The following is a 23995-nucleotide window of genomic DNA, read 5'->3' as shown; positions in this document are numbered from 1 at the left end:
TCACCAACTCACCGGCTCCCCTGGAACTCCTGGAGGCCCCGGGGCTCCGGGTTTCCCCTGGGAAATGACACCAAAGAGGAATGTTAGGAGCCACATTACTGAATACCACGTGCTCAGCCCCACCTCCCCAACATGAGTGTAATGTGCCGCCAGGGCTGTGGCTCTCAACACTGACATAGCGTTCTGGATAGGCTAGAGCCCCAGGGAGCACACACTCAGCCCTGAGGCTCTTGGGTAAGGCTGGAGTGCAGTTCTCTGAAAGTGCGTATATGTATATATGTGTCGGATGGGTAGGAGGGAAGGATAATACTTTTGTAAATGTCAAACAAATGCATCTTCATTTCTGGAAATCCCTCTGGTGCCTATTTGACTGGCAGTTCTTCACTTTAGGGATTGAGTGGGTACAGAGGGTCAAAGAAATCTTTCCTAGACTTTGAGTTTCACAAGAGGGTTCCAAACTTTATAGTAAGATAGCCAGACAAAGAGTATGCTTGACTTGAATAGCTGTGTTTTGTTGAAAGGGAGAAGACAAAATCTATTTGCTCTAACACACATTGGTGGATGTATCCTGGAGCACTGACAATAGAGAACCCCAGGGCAGAGAGACTGCAGAGACGGACGGGTGAGGGAGATGGTCCAGCTGTCTGGAAGGGCAAGGGCAAGAGTGTCCAGACCAGGCGTGAAGATGTAGCCTTTGAGAAGGAACGGCCTCCTGTCCCGTGGACCGAATGTGGTTGAAAAGACAAACCAAGACAGGAAGTGGGTGCAGATCTGAGGCCATAGAAACAGCAGTAAGTGCTATGGGAATGTGAAAAGGGAGGGCTTTCCCCCTACTCGCTGTTTAGAAATTTGGGAGGGGACCCCCTCATAGGTGAAGACGTGGCTGAGCAGTGAAGCGAGGCAGCCCCAGGCCTGAGAGAGCAACCCTGGTTTCCCACAACCCATGTGGGCCAGCCGGACCTCCTGAGGGTCCTGTGGGCCCGAGCCCGAGCTGAGGATGAAATAGAGCTGAGAGGGCCAATATCCAAAAGGGTCTGGGCGTGGGACACAGGGATACAGAGCGCTTGGGCCTTGAGACCTGAACAGAAGAATTATGGACTGACAGCAGGCACAGCAATCCCAAAGGTCAGCTAGTTCCAGTGGAGGTCTCAGAGAACTGGGGTCCAGGGTGGGGGGGAGCATGCTGACACTTCCTTTTCCCACCCACACGCATCCCTGGGAGGACGGGAGAAAGATGGCCTGGAGCAATCCCTGGACAGGTCTGAATGGACTAGAAAGGGATGGACTGGTCTGATCTAGGAAGAGCAGGACTGGGTTTCCCTGGCACTCAGCAAGGGGATCGAATGTGTCTGACTGGGTGGGCCTCAGCCCAAACAATCACCTGAAGAGGTGTTTCTCCTTATTGTGCTTAAGATCTATCTTATCTATCTATCTATCTATCTATCCATCCATCTATAATATAAAAATCTACCTTTTAAACATTTTTAAGTACAGTTCTATTAAGTACAGTCACACTGTTGTGTAACTATCACCACTATTCCCATAATCCAGTGGTTCTCAACCTTTCTAATGCTGTGACCCCGCAATACAGTTCCTCATGTTGTGGTAACCCAAACCAAAAAATAATTTTGGTGGCTACTTCATAACTATAATTTTGCTACAGTTATGATTCGGAATGTAAATACCTGATATGCATTATGTATTCTCATTGCCTCTCCGCCTCCTAAGCTTCTGTCCTCCTGTGCTTGCTGCACCCGCCCACTGATGACGTCAGCAAGCGCCAGACACACGTAATGCGCTGCTATGGACTGTGGAGCGCCCCCCCCCGCCTCCCCCGCCCCTTAGGCCCTGGACGGATGATGCAATCACGTCTGCGCATGATCACAGGCATTCAGTTTGGAACGCACGTCCATAACGGCATGCATTCAAGCTGAATAGCACTGCTGTAGATGGTAGCGCAGCTTCTCAGTGGCTAAAGCCATCAGAAATATGTATTTTAAGTAAATCAGAAAAAAACAGGAACTGCATTATTCCATATGTAGGTGAGACATAAAAGTAAGACTAAGAGACATTGATAAGAGTGTGGTGGTTACAGGGGGAGGGGGGAGAGGGAGAGGGAAAGGGGGAGGGGGAGGGGCACAAAGAAAACTAGATAGAAGGTGACAGAGGACAATCTGACTTTGGGTGATGGGTATGCAACATAATTGAACGACAAGATAACCTGGACATGTTATCTTTGAATATATATATCCTGACTTATTGATGTCGCCCCATTAAAAAATAAAATTATTAAAAAAAAAAAAGAAATATGTATTTTCTGATGGCTTTAGGCGACCCCTGTGTTTTGGTCGTTCAACCCCCGCCGGGGTCGCGACCCACAGGTTGAGAACTGCTGCCATAATCTTTTAACTATTTTGTTTTCCATGCTGCCGTAAGGTTCAGTTATAAAACACTGTTGTGCATTTAATTACGCTGCGGTGTAGTTGCAGTATGTAAAATTTTTACCCCTTCTCAATTTTTGTCATTGTCAGTTTATCCTCTTAATTATGAGATAAGAAAACTGCATTTGATCCCTTATTTTAATCATGCTGCAGCCTTCCAAAAATCTCTTTGGAATTCTTCATTTGGATTGCCTTCTGCGTCTGTCACTCATCTTTTAAATACCTTCAATGGTGCCCATGTTTTTTCTTTGAAGAGAGACTAAATTTAGGGTAATACCCAAAAGTGATTTGTAATCACCCCTGGGTAAACACAGTGGGCATTGGGGTTCATTATACCAGGTGGAAACAAAAACAGGATATGAATGAATACAAGGGGTGCAGGTTGTAAGAGGACTCGCGGAAATTCTGGAAACAGGTTCCAAATGCGTGGCTAGGAATGGTCGTGAGGGAAGGGGCAAGGAATAGGATCAAGTATGACCCAGCTTTCCAAAGAATGCGTTCTTGCATTAAAAATTCTGTAGTGCTTGCTAAAGGAAATATTTCCACATTACTTTTCAATTATACTAATATTTTAACTTGATCTAGAACAGCTAAATAAGATGTCATCCTCTGTAAAGGATGGTTTCTGTGGACTGTAGGCGGGTTTTAATTTTTGTTATTCAATTTAGCAACTAAATAGAGTGAAGTAGAGTGGGTCCTGGCCTTCTAAGGGATAGAGGCGGTGGTCGGTGGTGGTGGAGAGCAGAGTGGCTGGCCCCGGGGGCTCTGGGTGCTGTTGGGTGGCAGCGGGTGGTGATGATAGGGCCCTTTTTATCTTCCTCATGTTCAAGCACATGCTTTCCATTGACTTTCCTACCCTGTGCCTACCCTGCAGGGGCACCTAGCAAGAGGCTGGACGGGCTGTCATTCATGAAGCATGACCACAAAATTTTAATTAGTGCATCATGAATGAAGATCAGAGTGATCCCTAGGGCTCAGAGCAATGATTTCAACCTTTCCTGGAGCACTTTCCATTCATTTAAAAAGACCTTGATGAGATTAAAACATTTGACATCCGAGAGCAACAAAAATGATTGATATTATGTAAAGGCTAGTTTATGAGGAAACATTAGTAGCAATAAAGCTGTGCTAATAACATTAGGCCGAGGAAACTCGGGCAGACTGCAGTTTGATACAAAGAACTTGAAGTGCACGCCTGAGGATGAGAACTTTACCTTCTGAGGACCGAGAAACCTTGACATATGACAAAAGTAGAGATACAAAGCAAACTTCTCAAAGTTGTGCTTGAATATTAATGTATCATCACAGGTAACTGGGCTTCCCCCACTTCCCTTAGCGAGTTGAGAAGAAGAAAAAACAAGACAAAAAAGGGGAAAATGAAGAAAGGGAGAGAGACAGACGGTTTTATTTTTTAAACGGGAGGTTTCAAGAACCTTGTGTCATAGGAGTTACCATGTGCTCGCAGCCCTTCTCTGTCCCTACCTGTAGGTATCCTGTGGGGACAGAACTGCTCACCTAAGAAAATAACAGGAGATAATTTCAACTCACCGACATGCCGGCTATTCCGGGGGGACCTGCGGCGCCTCGATCACCCTGTGGGGATTTTTTTAAAAAATTGATAATTACAATGATATCTATAAAATCTTTACCTATAAAATTAGTGCTCAGAGAATCATTTAAATTTGATAAAGTTTTTCTTTGGAATTGAAAAGCATTGTGAAAATCAGCAGATGTGAAGCTAGAGGGTAGATGGAAAAATAAAATGAGTAGCCAACTGAAAGAAACTGTTGGTTTTCTTTTCATAAAACTAAAGCAAATAATGTTAATGAAAAGAGACAGTTATGTTATTATTTCTGTGACCTATTTTTTTTTTTTCATTTTTCCGAAGCTGGAAACTGGGAGGCAATCAGACAGACTCCCGCATGCGCCCAACCGGGATCCACCTGGCATGCCCACCAGGGGGCGATGCTCTGCCCCTCTGGGGCGTCGCTCTGTTGCGTCCAGAGCCACTCTAGCGCCTGAGGCAGAGGCCACAGAGCCATCCCCAGTGCCCGGGCCATCTTTGCTTCTATGGAGTCTCGGCTGCGGGAGGGGAAGAGAGAGACAGAGAGGAAGGAGAGGGGGAGGGGTGGAGAAGCAAATGGGTGCCTCTCCTGTGTGCCCTGGTCGGGATTCGAACCCGGGACTCTTGCACGCCAGGCCAACGCTCTACCGCTGAGTCAACCGGCCAGGGCCTGTGACCTATTTTTAATAGGACTCTATACATACTTACAGCTAAAATTAGTCAATATTTTTATTCCATATATTCAAAAATAACTCATTACCAATAGTTAAAAAGCACATTGAATTCTACTCAAAAGCTTTTCTTACACTTGTCTCATTGCATGTCGGGTTAGTATAAAGATATTTAGAACAAGGGATTTTGTAGCTTAGGGCAATCAGAAGATCCCTTCAAGGCCCTAGCTGGTGGCTCAGTGGATAGAGTGTTGGCCCAGCATATGGATGTCCCGGGTTCAATTCCCAGTCCGGCAACACAGGAGAAGTGACCATTTGCTTCTCCTTCCTTCTCTCTCCTCCTTCCTTCCTTCCCCCTCCTACCCCCCCCCCCCCGCCCCATCCAGTGTTTTGATTGGTCCAAGTGTGGCCCTGGGTACTGAGGAAGGCAATAAAAATAGCTTGGAACTTGAGCACTGGCCCCAGATGATGTTGCCAGGTGGATCCCTGTTGGGGCACATGCAAGAGTCTGTCTCACTATCTGCCCTCCTTTCACTTAAAAAAAAAAAAAAAGATCCCTTCAATTGCTCTCAACAGTAGAAAGGTTCAACATTTTTTTTCCCAAAGGCAATGTGCTATTTATATAAAGCTGACAATGCTAAAAATATTAATGATTATATATGAGATAATAAAATGGCAATTTTTATTGAGCAGAACCTACATTGCAAACTTCATAACTTCCTACAGGGATATAAAAGAGACTTGATTAAATGGAGAGATATGTTTTGTTCTTGGAGTGGAAGACAATGTTGTAAAGGTGTCATTGATACCCAAAATAATTTACAAATTTAATGCAATTCTTATCAAATATTACCTTGATCAAATAATGCTATAGTTCAATCAGGATAAAAATAAATGAGAGGATAAAAAATGAAAAGAATAAAAATAACAAGACTAATATTTAAGCATTTAATAAAGCTATGACAATTAAAATAATGAAATGTTGGCATAAGATTAAGCAGTATATAATGTAAAATAACACAAATCTCAGAAAAAGACCAGCATTTATAATAGGATTCTAGTAAAGAAAGCAATGTATTATTCAACAGTGCTAATAATTGAATAATTTCTTTAAAAAAGTTTTATTCCACTTTTCATATTACAGTTCATTTAAATTTCATGTAGATTATATATAAAATAAAATAATATGAAGTATAAAATAACTAGATGAAAATGTAAGTAACTATCAGTGGCTGAACATAAGAATGAATCATTTAGGACATAAAAGCAAAACAAGACATCATAAAGGAAAATAGTTTCGTATTTGACTATGTAAAAGTTTTATTTGCATATACAATAATATTAAACATAAAAATGAAAGGCAAAGATGAATTAAGATAAAAACTCCAACATACGAGATAGAAGGAATATCTTTAATATATAAAGAATAGCTAGAGTCAAATAGAAAAAGAACAAATGAAAAAGTGGGCAAACAATGGAAATAGGTTATTCTTGTTAAGTTAGTTTCACTTGGCTCTTTTTAAGTTATGGGATTTTTGCTCTTGTAATGAATATACTAGAACTTTTCATTCAATGGAAACATTTGCATATTTGACAAAGATGAACATTATGAGAACTCTCAGACAAGATGGTCCTTGACAACAAATCCAGACAACAACTGGGTCTCTGATTTCTTTGAATTACTATTCTGTAATGATTGGGTGTCTTTCTTATATCCAAAGATATGCCTGAGACCTTGTCAATAACAATAACTGGCCTGACCTGTGGTGGCGCAGTGGATAAAGTATCGACCTGGAATGCTGAGGTTGCCAATTTGAAACCCCAGGCTTGTCCAGTCAAGGCACAAGGGAGAAGCAACTACAAGAGCTGATGCTTTCCTGCTACCCTCCCCCCTTCTTTCTCTCCTCTCTCTAAAATCAATAAATAAAATCCTTAAAAATTAACAGTAATTGCATCCCCTCCATAATCCTAATTTCATGAATTCCAATCTGTCTTTATAATCTATTCCCTTGAATACTTAAAGCCCCAAAACTTTTGATGCAACCAAAACCTCAAATCCATTGATGGAACAAATTTTTCATTATCCTTCCATCCCTGAATGGCCTCTCTTCCTTACTTATCTAGCTTAAACTCCATGGTCACTCATTATGATTCCCTTATGTATACTGGTGATTCTTTTGCCCCATTATTGGTTTTAGTACTCATCTGTCCAAACTGGAACCTTGCTTAAATACAGCTTTCCTTCTATTCTGTACTTTTACCTGGGTGTCTGTACATGGCTGGAAAAGCACACATAATTTTGCTGACTCGTATCACTTCAGTTTATGACCATGAATCTTAAGGGGGACCCTAGCATTGCCCAGATGTCTCACTCTGTTGTCCCTGAACTTTCTCTTACTCCTAGCAGATCTTAAATTTCCAACCTCTTCTCCCTAACTCATTCTCAGATGATCACCTTGCTTCCTCCATCTCAGAAAATCTAAGCAATCAGAAAAGCACTTTTACAGAATCCTACCAACTAATCGTTCCACATATCAGCATCTGTACCCTTATGCTTCTATTTTCCCACCTGTTACCATAGATGAACTATGCAGGCTCCTCTCTGAAGCCAAACCTTCCAGTTATGCACTAGGTCTCCAGCCCTGTTAGCTACTTAGGGACGATGTTCCAGCAGTTCGTCCCTTTCCTCCTATCATTCCCCAGCCCCTCCACTTTCTACAGGGTCATCCTTTCAGCATACAAAACATTCTGGTATTTCTATGGTCTCAAAATCCATTTCACAAAATTTTACCCTACTTCCTTCAGCAGCCACTGGCCCATTTCTTTGCCTTTCTTTGCAGCAAAACTCCTTGAGCATTTTTATACTATCTTTGCTGTCCCTAATTCTTTTTTTTTTTTTCCTCATTCTTTTGTAAACCCATTCAGGTCCAGTTCCTACCAACATAGTGAATTGATAATAATTACTCTGGTGATACATGACCGCTACATTGCTAAATACAATGGTCAATACTTGACCATCCTCCTTGACACCATCCCACTCAGACTTGACCTATTTGCAGTATTTGAGAAAGATGATCACTCCCTTCTTGAAAGTTTACCTGCACTTGGACACCATGTCTGAAACGCACTTGCTCTTTTCATCTTAGTCTCCCTTGCTGGTTCCTCCTTTCCTCCCTGATGTCTTAATGTTGGAGGGCTCAGGGCTCAGTGGTCCCCTTCCCTTTTTTATTTATTTTTATTTTTAGAGAAAGGCAGGGAGAGAGGGGAGAGGGAGAGAGAGTGTGACAGGAACATTGAGCCATTCCTGTGTGTGCCCTGACAGGGGATCAAACCAGCAACCTCTGCACTTCAGGACGATGTTCCAACCAACTGTGCTATCCAGCAGGGCTTATTATTATTATTTTTTTATTGATTGATTGATTTTTAGAAAGACAGAGAGAGGGTGGGAGAGAGAGGGGGGAGGGAAGGGAGCATTCATTTGCTGTTCCACCCAGTCGTGCATTCATTGCATGCTTCCCATGTGTGCCCTGAGTGGGGATTGAACCCACAAACTTGTCCTTTCAGGACAACACTCTCATCAAATAAGCTAACCGGCCAGGGCCCCTCTTCCCTTTTAAAAAATCCTACTGTCACTCCTTTGGTGATCTTACCCACCACACCCCCCGTACTCACTCCTTAGTTCTCCTGGGATGGAGCAAGAATGCTCACGCCATTTAGACCTGCTGTTTCCTTTAAAAAAGTGTATATATATTCAACTTGTACAACTTGATATCTGTATATATTGTGAAATATCACCACAATCAAGCTAATTATTACCTCGATCACCTCACATAGCTACCACTTTGTGGTGTGTGTGTGTGTGTGTGTGTGTGTGTGTGTGTGGTGAGAACACTTAGCAAGTATACACTACAGTACTGTTACCTATTGTCACCATGGTATACATCAGATCTCCAGAACTTGTTCCTTGCTCGTCTTGCTGGAACATTCTTCCTGCAGACTTGAGAAGAGTTGGATAGCTCCCCCTCACTCCTTTTAAGTCTTTGATCTGAACTTGCCTTCTCAAACCACCCTCTTTAAAAATCACCACACTCCCCTTCAGCATTCTTCGTTCCCTTCAACCTGCTCCCTTTCTTCCTATTAGCACTTACTAATAATATTATGTAGTTATCTGTGTTTATTCATTTAGTTTCTGTATTTTGGAATATAAGTTCCATGAGTGCAGAGATTTCTGTCTGTTCTATACCCTCATGTATTCCCAAAACTAAAATAGTTCCTGCTATAGCAGTAGGTGTTCAGTAAACGTATTTAAATTTTGAAGCAGTGAATGCATTGCTAACTTCTGTACTTACCTTTATACCTGGAAATCCTTCTAGTCCCGGCAAACCCATTGCACCAGGTTCTCCCTGTTAAAAATGAACATAAGAAACTCAGGAGCAATGATCCAAAGGGTTTAAGCAATGGTTTCAAAAGCAAATATATATGTTTTTGCCTAAAAAAAACTTCCTCAAACACTGATTGGTAATCGAGCAAGTAAATGATATGCTCTATTTTCAAGGATTTGTATTCTTCCATTGGTGTTTGAAAATAGTTTGAGAATAAAGCTATTCTCTGGAGAAGTATGAGTCTATTTTCTGATTAATTGTTTTTTATTATGATTAAGAATCTAATCAGAATGAATCCCTCTAGTCAGTGATAACTCCAATTGCAGTAAGAATTAGCGGAAAAGGCTGTGCCTTAATAAAGTTTGCCAATTTGCGAGGTACGGGAGGCTCTAGACTATTACAGACGAGACTAAACTCTTTAAGAGCAGATAGATGAAGACAGAGCTCTCAAAGCAGAGTGCATCATCCTTCAGTCTCCTCTGCAGCTGCAGCTCAACAAGAATTGTGAATGCTTCAGAGGATGACCCCGGGAGCGCATCTCAAATTATTTTATTCGTTCACTCATTCATTGATTCATTCATTTATTGGAGTAGCCCTTTTTCTGGTTTTTTGTTTTTTGTTTTTTTTTAGAGATTTACATTGTCCTTTAACATTTTTTCAATAGAATTTATTGGGGTGACATTGGTGAATAAAATTCTGTATGTTTCAGGTGTACAATTCTATAATTCATCATCTGTACACTGTACTGTGTGTGTTCACCACCAGAAGTGAAGTCTTCTTCCATCACCATTTATCCTCATTTCCCTTCTTCTACCTCCTCCCACCCCCTTTCTTCTGGTAATCACCATCATACTGTTGTCTGTGTCTATGAGTATTTTTTCTGTGCTTAATCCCTTTACCTTTTTTACTAAGTCCCTTTTCCCCCTGTCTGCTGTCAGTCTGTCCTTCACATCTGTGAGTCTGTCTCTATTGAGTTTGTGAGTTTATTTTGTTCATTAGATCCCACAGATGAGTGACAGCATGTGGCCCTTGTCTTACTTTGGACCCCAGGAGCAGCGTCTCCAATGATTTTAAAAGTGACTGCTCCAGCTGATGGGTCACCGGGAGGAGACGGGCAAGCATGTCCCCTAAAATAAATCTTTCACACATCTCAGTGAATGGTCTTAAGCTAAATAGAGACTTTAGGTCCTCAGGGAACACATTTAGAAAAATTAGAGTTGAAGGAAGTTGCTAACTTTGAACAAATAAACATTAGGACTTTTAAATCAAGAGAGATAAAGGGGGTAGCATATGACTTGATAATATTTTTTTCTTTTTTTCAATTCTTTAAAAAGACATATTTCAATTACAGTTGAGATTCAATATTATTCTACATTAATTTCATGTGTACAATGGTTAGACAATGATATGATTTACAAAGTAAATAATGCAAGTCCCCACCTGGCTGCATACACAGTTATTGCAATATCACAGACTATATTCCCTATGCTGAGCTTTACATCCTCTGTGACTATTTTTAACTACTAATTTGTACTTCTTAATTCCTTCCCCCTTTTCACCCAGTCCCCCAATCTCCATTCTCTCTAGCAACCATCAAAACAAAAACAGACTCATTGATAACTTTTACGCTTCATAAATCTTTTTAAATGTCCATTAATATGTAATCTGTCAGTCAGAAAAGATATTAAAATTCTACTCTGCAGAAAGCTCTGTGAGAATCCTTAGGTTACTGATAATGGACACCAGCTCTTTGATTCCCTTTATGTTCCCAACAATCCTGAGGACAGAGGAAGGTGCTCAATCAGTATCTGCTTGAGAGTAGTTAATAATTAAACATTTACTTGAAAGCCACTTATAAACTGTACACCCAAGAAATGAAATGGAGCCCCTCAGAAGAGAATTCATTCAGTTAAGGGTAATTTTCACCTATGAAGGGTTACTGAACAGATTAGAATCAGAGGTGATCAAGTGTCATGGGATCTGAAGGGTGCCCCAAGCGCGAGTCTGTTACTATCTACCTCAGCCTGACTTTTCCCTTCTACTCAGCGGCCTAGAACCCTACCGTTCCTAACACACGTCGGTGGCATGAGAGATGATCTGTCCACACTGAGTAGTGGTGGGAACTGGAGGAAGTGCTCGTGGTGCTGGCACAGAGCCCAGACGAGAACTTCCCAAGTTTCACCTGAGGCACACCTGAGGCTTACACAGGATTAATTTCATGACTCCACATTCTGTGCTTCACCCACTTGTGTGTGTGTGTGGCAGAGAGAGGGACAGAGAGAGGGACAGATAGAGACAGATACACAGGAAGGAAGAGAGAGATGAGAAGCATCAATTCTTTGTTGCGACATCTTAGCTGTTCATTGATTGCTTTCTTATATGTGCCTTGACCGGGGGACTACAGCAGACTGAGTGACCCTTTGCTCGAGCCAGCGACCTTGGGTCCAAGCTGGTGAGCCTTGCTCAAACCAGATGAGCCCACGCTCAAGCTGGCGACCTTGGGGTCTCAAACTTGGGTTCTCTGCATTGCAGTCTGACGCTCTATCCACTGCGCCACCACCTGGTCAGGCTGTGCTTCAGCCACTTAATCCACATGTCTAAAAGCAAGAGACAGCCTTTCTAGTTTTTAGTCCTTTGTTGCAGCTAAGAAATTTGAAGTTTAATCTCTTCAAGTTCTACTCAGATATGTTGGCATTTTTTGGTGTCACCCACTTTCCAATCCAAGTGAATTATAATTTAGCCTTTATCACAATGCTTTTCAAAAAGCTCCTTTCACCTTAATCTGTAGTGATTAACGATCAAACCTGTATGGTTCAGAAAAGCCAGTGAGGAGTCTAAGTGCCCCTAGAAGATAATTCAGAGGGAATGTCCTTATGTATGAGGATGAGAAGGAAAGACCAGGAGGAAATTTTTACCAACAAGATAAAAGAAAATCAAAATTAGAATGAAGAATATAGTTGGAGAAAGCATAAAAAAAAGTTACATGCCCTGGCCAGGTGGCTCAGTGCATAAAACATTGTTCCAGCATGCCAGAAATTGTGGGTTTGACTCTGAGTCAGGGCACTTATGAAAAGCAACTAATGAATGCACAACTAAATGTAACAACAAAGTCAAACAATGAGTTGATGCTTCTCTCTTTCTCTTTCCCTTCCACCTTCCCTCCCTGTTCTCTCTTCCTAACCACTTCTTTTCTCTCAACTCAATAGAAAAAAATATTTTTTAAAGTTACAGATAAAGCAAGGGCAGAATAAGTAGCAACATAACAAAAAACTTCTCCATGACATATTTTGGGTTTGAAAAATGCTACTAACTGGTTGAAATCATGCTTTCAGGGGAAAACAAATTGCCTTTTAATATGCAGTCCCCCATAAGAAAGATAAACTCTAAAAAAAAAAAAAAAAAAAGATAAACTCTTTAATTCACCTCCTTTGAAAATATGTGTAGTTGTGAAAAGATTACCTTTTCTGGTTTGTTCTTTTGCTTGTTTAAAATTTATTCATCTAGTTTTACCAAACTCCACTATAAGGAAAGGGCCTTAAGATTTTTCACATGACAAAGGAAAGCGGTTTGAAAGTTTACTTCTTCATTTTCAGGTACATCTGAGTTTCAAGTACATACCACAAAGTTCAGAGGACATACAATAATGAAGTACAAAGGATGGGACCCATGCTCAGAAAGGACACGACAGGAAAAAGTACCACGGAATCAGGGAGTCTAACTGAATCGGGCAGAACTCTCCCGTGACACTTGGCTGAGAAGGAGGCTTGAGAACAATTATCATTCTTTAGGCAGCTGAGGGCATAATCTCTTTCTGGGATGACTGTTAACCTCCTGATACATTACTCCTAATAAGCGAGTTTATGACAGCCCACCACATCTTCTACAGAATAACTGCCTAACATTCAAAGCAAACAAACAACCTCCCCCTTATACCCCCCCTTTTTTTGTTGGTGAGATGGCAGATATATTAAGGAATTTCTTTCCAGTAAGTATTTCTCTTCCACATTTACTTAACATGGAATCAATCATCAAAATTGTTCTATTAGAAGGAAGTTTCCCATTTATCAGGGGCTTTATAGGTGCCCTCCTCCATCACAGAGTGATTTTTTTAAAGATTTTATTTATTCATTTTAGAGAGAGAGAAAGAAAGGGAGAGAAAGAGGGGGAAGGAGCAGGAAGCATCAACTCCCATATGTGCCTTGACCGGGCAAGCCTAGGGTTTCGAACTGGCGACCTCAGCGTGCCAGGTTGACACTTTATCCACTGTGCCACCACAGGTCAGGCACAGAGTGATTTTAAAACACACTCATGAAAGAGACAGATGTCAAGGGCAGTGACAATATCACGACTGACATCTCTCACAAGGGAAGAGCACATTGCTGACATTTCTCCGGTGGCCTGCCTGCTCCCTGCAACATGGGAATTGATGAACATCTAGGAAGGAAGAGCATCTTTGCCGGATGCTCATCTTTCAAGCTTTGATAAAGACCTGTTTTCTAAATGACACAAAAGAAGGGAATGTACATACCACTGGGCCAGGATCACCTTTTGGGCCCTGTGAGAAATAAAGGGAAGTCATTTCCAAAATAATGACTGAAGCAAAATTACAGAATATAAAGCATTCCCCCCCCTCCAATTTGCTTCAATACTCATACACATATTTCCAAGTTCTGTTTTGCTACCATTTGGGTTTGAAGAATAAGATAAAGAAACCTAACTGGACAGCTCTGCCATGACAGTGACCGCTTGGCAATTGATTTAGTTCTTAGATTTTCAACCCAAAAAGTGACAGAGCTATGCATAATGCTATCTTCCATTATTTTGGCTGTGGACATTTCCTCAGTTTTACTATAATTGGTTTCATTATTTCTTCTAGCATAAAATTTTGGTTATATTTGTAACGTACGTTTTTGTGTGTTTCATTATTTCCTATAGTATAAAATTTTGGTTATCTTTGTAATATACTTTTTTTGTGATTTAGGAGTTTTGTTTCTTTGTTTTATTTTAATTGTGGTCATTCAGCTAAAGTATGCTTGATGATAAACAACTGTACTCACAGGGGGACCAGGGGGCCCTGGATAACTGGGAACATTCACTCCTCCCTTAAAAAAAAAAGAAAAAAAAAAGATGACAAGAATTATTTTAATCCATAACTGAAAAATTATTTTATATAATTATATAAGTAAATACCTGGATTTTATATAAACTGCTCATTCCATTTCCTTCAACGAATGGCACACCCTTAGGAAAGAAATGAGACATAGAATTATTCTTTTAAGTTAACAGCATCTCTACCTTTTATCTTTTTACCAAAAGATAATCTTTCCTATTCCACTTTAGAAGTGAGTTTAACACTAATAAGTAAACTAACACAATGTTTCTATTCTGGGTTTTTCAAAAGCCAGGAGAGAGGAGAAGAGGAAAAGGAGTGTGGACCACCCTGAGCGCGCACAGGCTCAGTCCGTGGGGGTGTGATTAATGCTCAGGTTTGACAGATGAGACACTAATGCATTCAGAGGAAAATAGTATTTGTGCATTAAAATTCAGTTTCTGAATTGCCAATTTATGCTAACTGTTTACAGCTCGCTGACCTGCAGGCTATAATGCAGTACTGCTGATGAAGATGTGAATAGGGAACAATTTGGCTACTGAAAGTAATTTTTTTTCACAGTCTCTTCATACTAAATAGAAAATTAAAGCTAAATGGGGGAGATGATGTTACAACCCTACGCAGACGTTTCTACAAAAACATATTCTTTAGAACCACGGGGAACAAGGACTTCCTGATAAACTTGGCCTGTGAATAGACAGTCCCAGAGTCACTGACATTCAAAGAAACTAATTTGAGATCTTTAAAAATCATATTTTTTTTAGCATTCAGGACACATTTGCATATGAAAATTTTAGTTAAGAGTCTCTTTTATAATTTTTAAAGAAATGCTGATGCAACCAATAATCTATATTTCCCTTTTTGTGATTTCCATATTTCAGGTGCAAAGTTGAAGAAGCCATTATTTTTCACTGTTTTGGGATGATGGTGGTCAGCGGTGCCTAGTGATGGAAGAAGAAATGCTTCATTCATGTACTCCTTTATTATCTCACTCATTTATGTGACGATCGCTGAACATCAACTACATTTTAGTGTGCTAAGTCCTAGAAAGATGAAGGATAATTGTGTCTGAGATTGCCCTCCAAAAGGGGGGATGTTTCTCCTTCAAAGACCACAATAACCTGTCTTGAAGAATAAATAGTTCTGGAGAATTCACGGGAAAGAGAAAGATTTCTTAAGCTCATTACACAATGTAGGTCCCTTTTCTGAGCTCAAGTTATATTTTACTGTTCTGTCCACTAGGGAGGGAATGCATTTGAGGATTAGAGTCCCAAATGCTTTCTGCCCTGTTTCCTTGTCAAGGGAGAAGGTAAGTAAACATGAACACCAGGTTTAGGAAAACAGAGTGCAAATCCCTTCATCTGTGTGTGCACAGCCTGCATCTGCATGAAGACCATGAACATCTCTCTGCAGTCTACCTGAAGTCGCAGAGGAATTCTGCCTTTCTGGGTGAGTTTGGCTTCTTGAACTATTCCTGTGAGGTAGAGCGGGGAAGAATCTCTGGCCTGGCCCGCAGCTCTGCTGCGATATGAGCATGGCCCCACACGAGGGCAGACTTGCTACAGAAAGAGACTTCTCTCCACAGCCTCCCTCACAAAGTACACATCTGTCTCAATCATGAGCATAAAAACACTGATGGCTCTTGTACATTTTATTCACTAGGTGCTATATAAATAGAATTTCCTTACGTCTCAGACATCATGGACGGTAATGAACACATATAGCGTAATATCAAGTTCTTCACCAACTCACGCTGCTGGAAGGAATCTCTGTATAAAGCCCATCTATTTTCTGTGAACGAGGCTCACTGAGGTTTAACGACTTTCCCAGGGTCCCCCAGGCAGGAAGTGGAGAGTCTGGTGACATACCCAGGTCTCCTGAGTCCACAGTAAGGAGGCCCGCAGTATGTAAATCTGAGCACTTCACATGGGAGCCCAGCTAAAGGGGAAAAACCAGGTCTTCCCAAAGCTACACTGGCTAACATTTATATTCATACAAAGAACTCAGATGACTTTTTATCCTTGAGAACACCTAATTGTAGTCAGACCTCTGAGGTATAGAAGTCTTAAGTAGACACCCATGCATTTAAATTCTCAACCTGAAATAACTCACCGGCGGTCCAGGTGGTCCAGGCCTCCCAGGAGGTCCCTCACTGCCCTGCAAGGGATAATTAGACCAAAAATCAATGAGTTAGGCTTTCTACCCAGGTTTATGAGCCAGATTGTTCTTGCTCCGAGAGCTGTATTCTGAAATCAATCTGGGTTGTCATTTTGTTTCAGCCTTGCAAAGTCTTCTTATTCAGTTTGGTGTTTCTCTCTCACCTGGAAAAACACATTTCTAGACCACAGGAAAAGTAAATGCCGTTTCCCACACCCATTCAAACTCTTACTGTGGGAGCCCCAGGGATGAAGCTGATTTTTAGATGGAGCCAGAGCACCCAAGTGTTTGCGTCCTGGACCTCTAGTGCAGCTGAATTAGCTGGGGGAACTTGGCCCTGCCCCGTGGGGGTGCAGAGCAGAGTTCCTGCAAGCAGGGGACAGGCTGTAAGATATGGGTCCGTGGGTCAGTCCCTTACTTTAGCCTCACCTCCACATTTTTATGTTTTGGAAACCAGAGGGGTCACCTGCATAATTCAAGCAAAGTAGAAAATCTCAGCCTGTTTTGTGTCTGCAGGAGGAGGAACTTCTTTCACTCCCTAAATTAATTCTAGTCAGGCAGGTCCCACTGAACAGAGTGCCAGGGGTTTGGCCCTGGCCGGGTAGTTCAGTTGCTCAGATCATCCTCTCAACATGCTAAAGGTTGTGGGTTTGATCCTGAGTCAGGGCTCATACAAAAATCAACCAATGATGGCATGAATGGGTAGAGCAACAAATCGGTGTTTTGTTTTTTTCTCTCTTCTCTGTCTGCCTCTCTTTCGCTCTCTATAAACCAACAATAAATTTTTTTTTAAGTGGCTGTGGTTCAACACTTTAAGGAAGATGTTCTGTACAGTTTAAACACTCTGACATTCTACTTATAAGACAAGCAGAGTGAAAATGGAATTTATAAAAGATGAATTCAAGTAGAAACTTTAAAAATGGATTTCCCTTTCATTTTGAAAAAACAGAATGCTTATTGGTCCATAATAAACAGAGGTATTATAGTCCCTTTGGTGCCTTTAATAAGGTCTTTTTGTAACTTCTCTTTTAGAATCTTTTAAGTCTCTCAATATGCAGAATGATGACAAGAAATGGTTAATTAAGAAAAGAATTCAGAGAGAGTAAAATTCCTACTTTTCATGCTCCAAAATTTTGAGGGATTTCGGCCTGTTTCCATAAATTGAATGAAGAATTTCATTTCAATGTCCCCATTTTTAAAGAAATGTATCACACAAACCTTTTGTTTGTATCTTCATCAATAAAAATAAACCATAAAGTTTTTCTTGCAATGTATCCAACTGAAAATGAGTGACAATGAACATACTGTATCTTTTACCAGACTGCTCTGATGGTGGCTCTCTCTCTAGAACATGTCACATTCTGCTGGCTGCTGGCAGCGTCCTTCAGAGAATAAGGTCATAGTTCTCATGAACTATGAGAGAACAACAATCAAGGAAAAATATGTGCCTATTGAAAAGGCTGCTTTTTTCTGGCACAATTAGAAATTTCACCCTCGATTGTGCCCCATAGCTCATCTCAGTGTGGAATTTCTATTAACTTCAAAAGGCAAATCTCTGACTGCTTAATTTCCATAGAGAGCAGAGAAAAAGGGCTGGTAGGGTTGGGCAAGCTCCTTGGAAAACTATCAGAAAAATATGTGTCAAGACTATCCAGAATAAGCACACTGTTCCCTTTCAAATTTTGGAGAATTCTTTTGTCCTTGGATGCCATTTTGCCCCTTGTGGACTTTTGATTTCCATTTCCCTAATCTGAATAGCTAGACTCATTCACTCATTTGCTGACCCTGTCTGGATTCACACTGTGGGGCCAATATAGATCCTAAACCAGGCAAACTTAGGAACTCTGTGGTCTTTCTGTCAGTCTCCTGGATTGCTGTTCCTCCCATAGCAACCCATTTGTCCAATCAGTGGCCTCCCCAGAAAACAATTTGTCCCCGTTCCTTAGTAAATTTCCCCTATGACCCTTAATAACAGACTTCAAGGTTTTCTTAACAAATCCCGCAGTTATTGGAGTCCTGGTCCTGAGGACTAGTCTGCTCTCTGAAGCCCGGCACCTGTGGCTGGAACTCCTGATGCGGACCATCTTACCGGCTCCTCTTCCGGAGGCCCCCACCCTGTACCATCCTTCTACAGAGCTATATGCCCAGGAGCCTGGATCCAGCTCGGACTTTTGTTTTATGGCACCCGTGTCCCATGCATCTTTCCTCTAAAAACATATCTCCTGTATTCATTCAGACCAATTTCTGGACCCATAGCCTTCCAATCCCACAATCAGAATAGCTATTCTCTGACGTCATTTCTACTTTCAGGCTTTGCTTGATGTGAGGAATCTTTCTGTAATTGGTCTCACCCTGCTCCTGCCCCAAACCCCAGTTCAAACACTAACGGGCTTTTCCTCTGTACCTTGTCACCCTTTGTTCCCGAGGGACCAGGATGTCCAGTTCTTCCCAACAAGCCCTGTAACACACAAAATAAGTTTGTTACAAAAACAACTAAGTGGCCAAAGGGTATTGAAAGTTGGTCTAAAACTGATACATTCTGAAGGTCATTTAATCCTAATTAAATCAGTCCTACAAGCTTACATTTCTGCAGGCTGATATAGCAGCTGTATCCTGCTGATAAGCTCTTGCAAGGGTAAAATTTGTATTTGTGGTTGCTTTTCACCTTGGCCAACCACATTTAATGACCTTAATTGAAACCTTTTGATACATTTAAGAATTTAGCCTTGCTGTTTAAATGGCAATTTACATAACATTATGGCTTTCTAAATGAGCTATAATTTCAGTAGTGATCAACATTTTACATACTTCAAGATGAGGCAGAATTAACAATGTGCATATTGAGTTATGCGATCTGCATTTTACCAATGGAAAGTAAAATTTAATTTGGATTCTTTTTTGAGAATAGAGTTAGCTATAATTTTCATGGTTTCTTTCACAACTCTTTTTCTTAACTCTTAATTTTAGTCTACAATTTAAAACCAGGTTTGTTCTACATAACTGTGGTGAATGCATAAATGATAAAATTTTAATTATGGCAAATCCATGATTCAAAACATTAAGGAACATGATTACATTCCTACTTGTGTGGTAAACATCATTTGCATAGGAACTCTAGGAAGGGAAGAGTTGGAGAAGTTAAGACTTGAGTAGGTTGCTATATTTAGCAAATAAAAACAATGTATGGGACAAACATTCTAAAATATTGTTTATAAGAAATTCAAATTTAACTGTACGTCCTGTATTTTAACTGGAGAAACTGGAGTTGAGCTTTACTTTATTGAGAGATTAGATTTAACAGGTGGAGAAGGAAGAGAGATTATATTTTAGGAAAACAGTATAATCAAAGATACGAAGGCCATAGTGTTGTGTCTGAGGGGCGGTGAAAAATGAGTAAAGTAGAGGGTATTTTAATTCATAAATAGGAATGAAAACGAATTGAATCTGATGATCCTTGGCCCATTTTTTTTTTTTCCTGCAGAAAATAAATTCTTAGTTTTTGGTGCTTGAGAATGTAAGGGTATATAACCATCTAAATCTCTTCCAAAAGTTAATGCCAAAAAATTATGACTAAAAACTGGACTGTTCTTTAACATCCAACTTCTATTTAAATAGCCTAGCTCAGTGGTCGGCAAACTGCGGCTCGCGAGCCACATGCAGCTCTTTGGCCCCTTGAGTGTGGCTCTTCCACAAAGTACCACGTGCTGGCAAAACCAGCCTAGGTGTACCCTAATTAAGTTAATAACAATGTACCTACCTATATAGTTTAAGTTTAAAAAATTTGGCTCTCAAAAGAAATTTCAATCGTTGTACTGTTGATATTTGGCTCTGTTGACTAATGAGTTTGCCGACCACTGGCCTAGCTTAATCACAGACTGACTTCCAGCCTGGTAGAATTCTGATGAGAAATCTCCACAACCCTGAGCAACCTAAAGTAATGCTAAATGAAAATCTGAGCTGGAAGATGCTATTTTTCTAGGCCACAGCTGGACAATCTACATAAAAGCACAGAGAACAAAAAGCAATGAGAAATATGAGTTCACCTCTTATCATTCCAGCAGATACAAACGATAAGCAGCACAGTTTAGCAACTACTTACAGGCGGTCCAGTCGGGCCCGGGGCACCTGGAATGCCTGCAATTCCTTGAGGACCCTGGAAGAGAGAGTTGCGAACCATAAAGTCTATTATATCATCGAAAACAAGGCATTTTAGTTCATTAAATATTTTGACTATTGAAAATTAAACGTCTATGTTGACTAATCCAAAGACAGGATATACACTGTATTACAAATACCCATTTTCAAAGAGTAAGGATGGTGAGCTTAAATGCTGTGACATGGAATCGGTAACGACCATAATTTAACGTGTTTGGTGATTCATAGAGTATGTCTGACCTCACAGAGCCACCCAGCAACAATAGCATCACTGAGAACCCAGCACTACTAAAGCATGGAAATACTAATTTCAGATTGGCAGAACACCAGCAAAGAAATATATGATTACACTGATACTTCACTCAGCTAGTGGAAACATGAAATATATTTTATGACGTAATATGTAGTTTAGTTGGCCAGTTCATTATAAGAAGAAATCTGGCTCATTGGTGAATTTAAATTTGGAACCCTTTAATAGCTTAAGCATAAAAGTGAATGGAGCTCCCATTCCTCGCCTCCTTGGATTTGTGGAATAATTCTCATTATACTTGATGGGGTTTAAGGTGCTGATACATTTATGCATTCAAGGAAGAATTGGCAAGATTAACTGGTTACTTGGGTAATTAATTTGTTATTTTACCAAGTACACCAACAACAGAATATTAGTTAAGTTATATAAAATCCATAATATGAAACATTTTGCAGATATTAAAAACATATTTAGACAATCTATTGGGCAATATGGAAAACTAAGTAGCAAAATGTTACACAGAGTAGGGTCCAAATTATTTTTAAAAATTATAAATGCACTGTATAAAGGATGAGAACAATAAATAGAGGTTCATCATGCCTTATGTGGAAACTTTAGTATCAGATGTGTTTCAGATTTCAGAATTTTCAGATTTTTTAGTAAAGGTAACATAGCGCTCATACCGGACATTATGTAACACTTTTGATGGTATGCAGGCAGCATTGTCTAACAAACATACAAATACTTCTGTAGCGAAACATATGATATTCTAACTGAGTAGGACAAACACCCCAGTTCCATGTGAGTTCAGGTCAGATTTTGCTGCCAAATGAATTTGACACAAACTTGAAAAAAATGTCCAGGGTTTTCAGAGGCTTTTGAGCTTTGGAATAGTGGAGAGGAGCTGTGGACTGTAATACCACTATTGCCAACACTTCTTCCTGGGCAGGGCAAGCAGAACTAACTGCCATTTTTTGGTGGTGTTGTTCTTGTGTGTGTTTTTTTACTTTTTAAGTGTTTCTGTGTATTGTCTAAATTTTCTATAATAAACTTAGATGACTTCTAAATCAGAAAAATATACCTTTAAAAATATCCTTTTGTTATTTTAGATAACTATATACTGCAGGAAGTTTTAGATTAAATGGTTTTACTCCTTTTGGATTGAATTATTTTTACTGAGTAATATTTTTTATATTTCCAAAACATTCATTGTTATAATAAAATTCCTTTACCTTTTACTGTGATGAAATATGTGTTTTTACTTCAGGTTTCTTCATGTGGTATGATGTGAATAAATGCTGGAAATAATTTTCCTTAAAGATGCTGAAATTTCTCATGTAATAAGAGGCAGGTAAAATCTTATGTGTATTCAGGTTAAAGAAAGTGAATATATTCTTCTTTTTTCAAGATGATATCATCCTCACTGGCAATGCTGTGTGTGTGAGTGTGTGTGTGTGTACATGTCCATGTGTGTGTACATCTGAATGGTATGCATTAGGATATTGTATCGGCTCTTTTTATTCCCCCACCATTAACTTGCTTACAGGTGTATATGTGGAAAGAAAACTTTCTTTTGGGAATAGTACCTCTAAATATCTGGAGAGTATAAACACTATACCACAAATTGCTATACCTCAAAATACCCACATGTTCATAAAATTCTCTATATACATGCATAAATTATGCATGTACATATGTATTCTTTTTTTGCTACTTTTAGTTTTAAGACCAAATCAATCTAGAGGTGCTTAGTGAGTCTTTAGGTAGTCTAATTTATAAGCGTGGGACTCATTAACCTTTGATGACCACATTAAACTTTAAAATAAACCTCAGTCCATAAATAAAAAAAAAATTCTCAGCAGTCTTTTTCTGAACAAACTGAAATTTAGTAGTAAGGGTAAAAGTTACTACAGATGCATAAAGGGCAATAAGATAATTTTAGAAGACAAGATGGTCATTAAAGAAGGTGAATACAGATGAAAGAGTAGAACAGTCAATTTAGCCTAGAGTGTCAAGCTAAAATGCAAATTAAAATTTATTGCATAGATACTCAGGGACCACTAAGTTCTTTCCCTGCTCTGATCTTTTGGTTTTGCAAGTTCTGGCTCAGTTACTACCACGAACATTTATTTATTTGTTGTGATGATTTATGACTGACAATATTTTCACGTCCTACTTATCAATTATTATCCTGAGATATTGTAGGAAAGCCTACATTCCAAGCAAGGACTTTTTCTAACAGGTGTGTTCTATTAGCGACTCACGTTTCTACCTTGAGTTGTGAAACACTATCTTCAAAAAATGTAGAGGATAACGTCACTTTTCTAAGAGCAATAAAGAAACAGGCAATTCCTCTCTCTAAATCCCCAGATGGATTAGATTAAAGACATAATAATTAGAAGTCCTCAAAGAGAGAAGCTGTCCCTCTCTCTCTTTCCTACTAAGAGTAGAACAGACATTTGAGATTTGGTAGTATTAGATATTACTTACATATTAAAAATAGTATAGTGTATTAGCCAGGTGGAAATGCTGGCTTGGTCAGTTTCATTCACTTGAGTCAACAAATTCTAATTTCAGATAGTCTATGAGTCCAAGTAGAAGACCTGATGATTTACCACTTCCCATCTGTCTGAGAGGCAAAGGCTGCATTGCCACTTTGCTCCCAAAGTGGTCCAACTAAACTAGTATATTACTTTAGGTTCATTCATAGTTGTGTGATGTGAAGAAACAACTGAAAAGACTCTCCTTTTTTTTTTGTTTAACATTAAGTTCTGTATTTTATTTTTGATCTATTTGAATTGAATACTAATTATAATCTGCACAATAAATTGGATGGTTATAAGGTATGTCATTTGATAATGAAGAGAATGGTCTTATAGAAGAGAAAATTATATTTTCTTCTTTCCTTTTTTTCAAAAAAAATTTTATTATTAATTTTAATAGGGTGACATTGATAAGACTCTCCTTCTTAACCTGGAATTCCCTGTGTAATAACAGTCTTGTGAAAAATTTGTGTACTCTGTGTTAAAGAATCCATCAGGTGTACTTAAGGAAGAACACATAAGATAGTTGAGGAATGATAACAATGAATTTCATTTCACCAAGAGGACAAAGCATCTTGTTAAATCAATAAAAATTAATCTCTAATAAATTTAACTTAGAGTCACTTATAAAGAAACCTGAATTCCAATTATTTCTTGGTCTTTTTGTGATTACCTTCTCAATTGCCTCTAAAGCCCACCTCTTGAACTAGGTGGTTAAAAGC

The 23995-nt window shown here is 39.7% G+C and overlaps 1 protein-coding gene across 1 annotated transcript in view; it reads right to left on the bottom strand.

The window, feature by feature from the left end:
- Positions 1 to 23995, bottom strand: part of COL19A1 (collagen type XIX alpha 1 chain) — a 329506-nt gene that overhangs the window by 29681 nt on the left and 275830 nt on the right. The window contains exons 34-42 of the mRNA XM_066252988.1: positions 20425 to 20478; positions 18730 to 18783; positions 16281 to 16325; positions 14249 to 14299; positions 14116 to 14160; positions 13587 to 13613; positions 9026 to 9079; positions 3990 to 4034; positions 13 to 57 (exon numbers count right to left, since the gene is read on the bottom strand). Coding sequence (XP_066109085.1) covers positions 13 to 57; positions 3990 to 4034; positions 9026 to 9079; positions 13587 to 13613; positions 14116 to 14160; positions 14249 to 14299; positions 16281 to 16325; positions 18730 to 18783; positions 20425 to 20478 — 420 coding nt within the window. The remainder of the gene's footprint in view (positions 1 to 12; positions 58 to 3989; positions 4035 to 9025; positions 9080 to 13586; positions 13614 to 14115; positions 14161 to 14248; positions 14300 to 16280; positions 16326 to 18729; positions 18784 to 20424; positions 20479 to 23995) is intronic.

The sequence above is a fragment of the Saccopteryx bilineata genome, chromosome 1 (genome assembly GCF_036850765.1).
Source record: "Saccopteryx bilineata isolate mSacBil1 chromosome 1, mSacBil1_pri_phased_curated, whole genome shotgun sequence".
Lineage (NCBI taxonomy): Eukaryota > Metazoa > Chordata > Mammalia > Chiroptera > Emballonuridae > Saccopteryx > Saccopteryx bilineata.
Note: the sequence above shows the minus strand (reverse complement) of the source record. Positions and strands in the feature narration are given on the sequence as shown.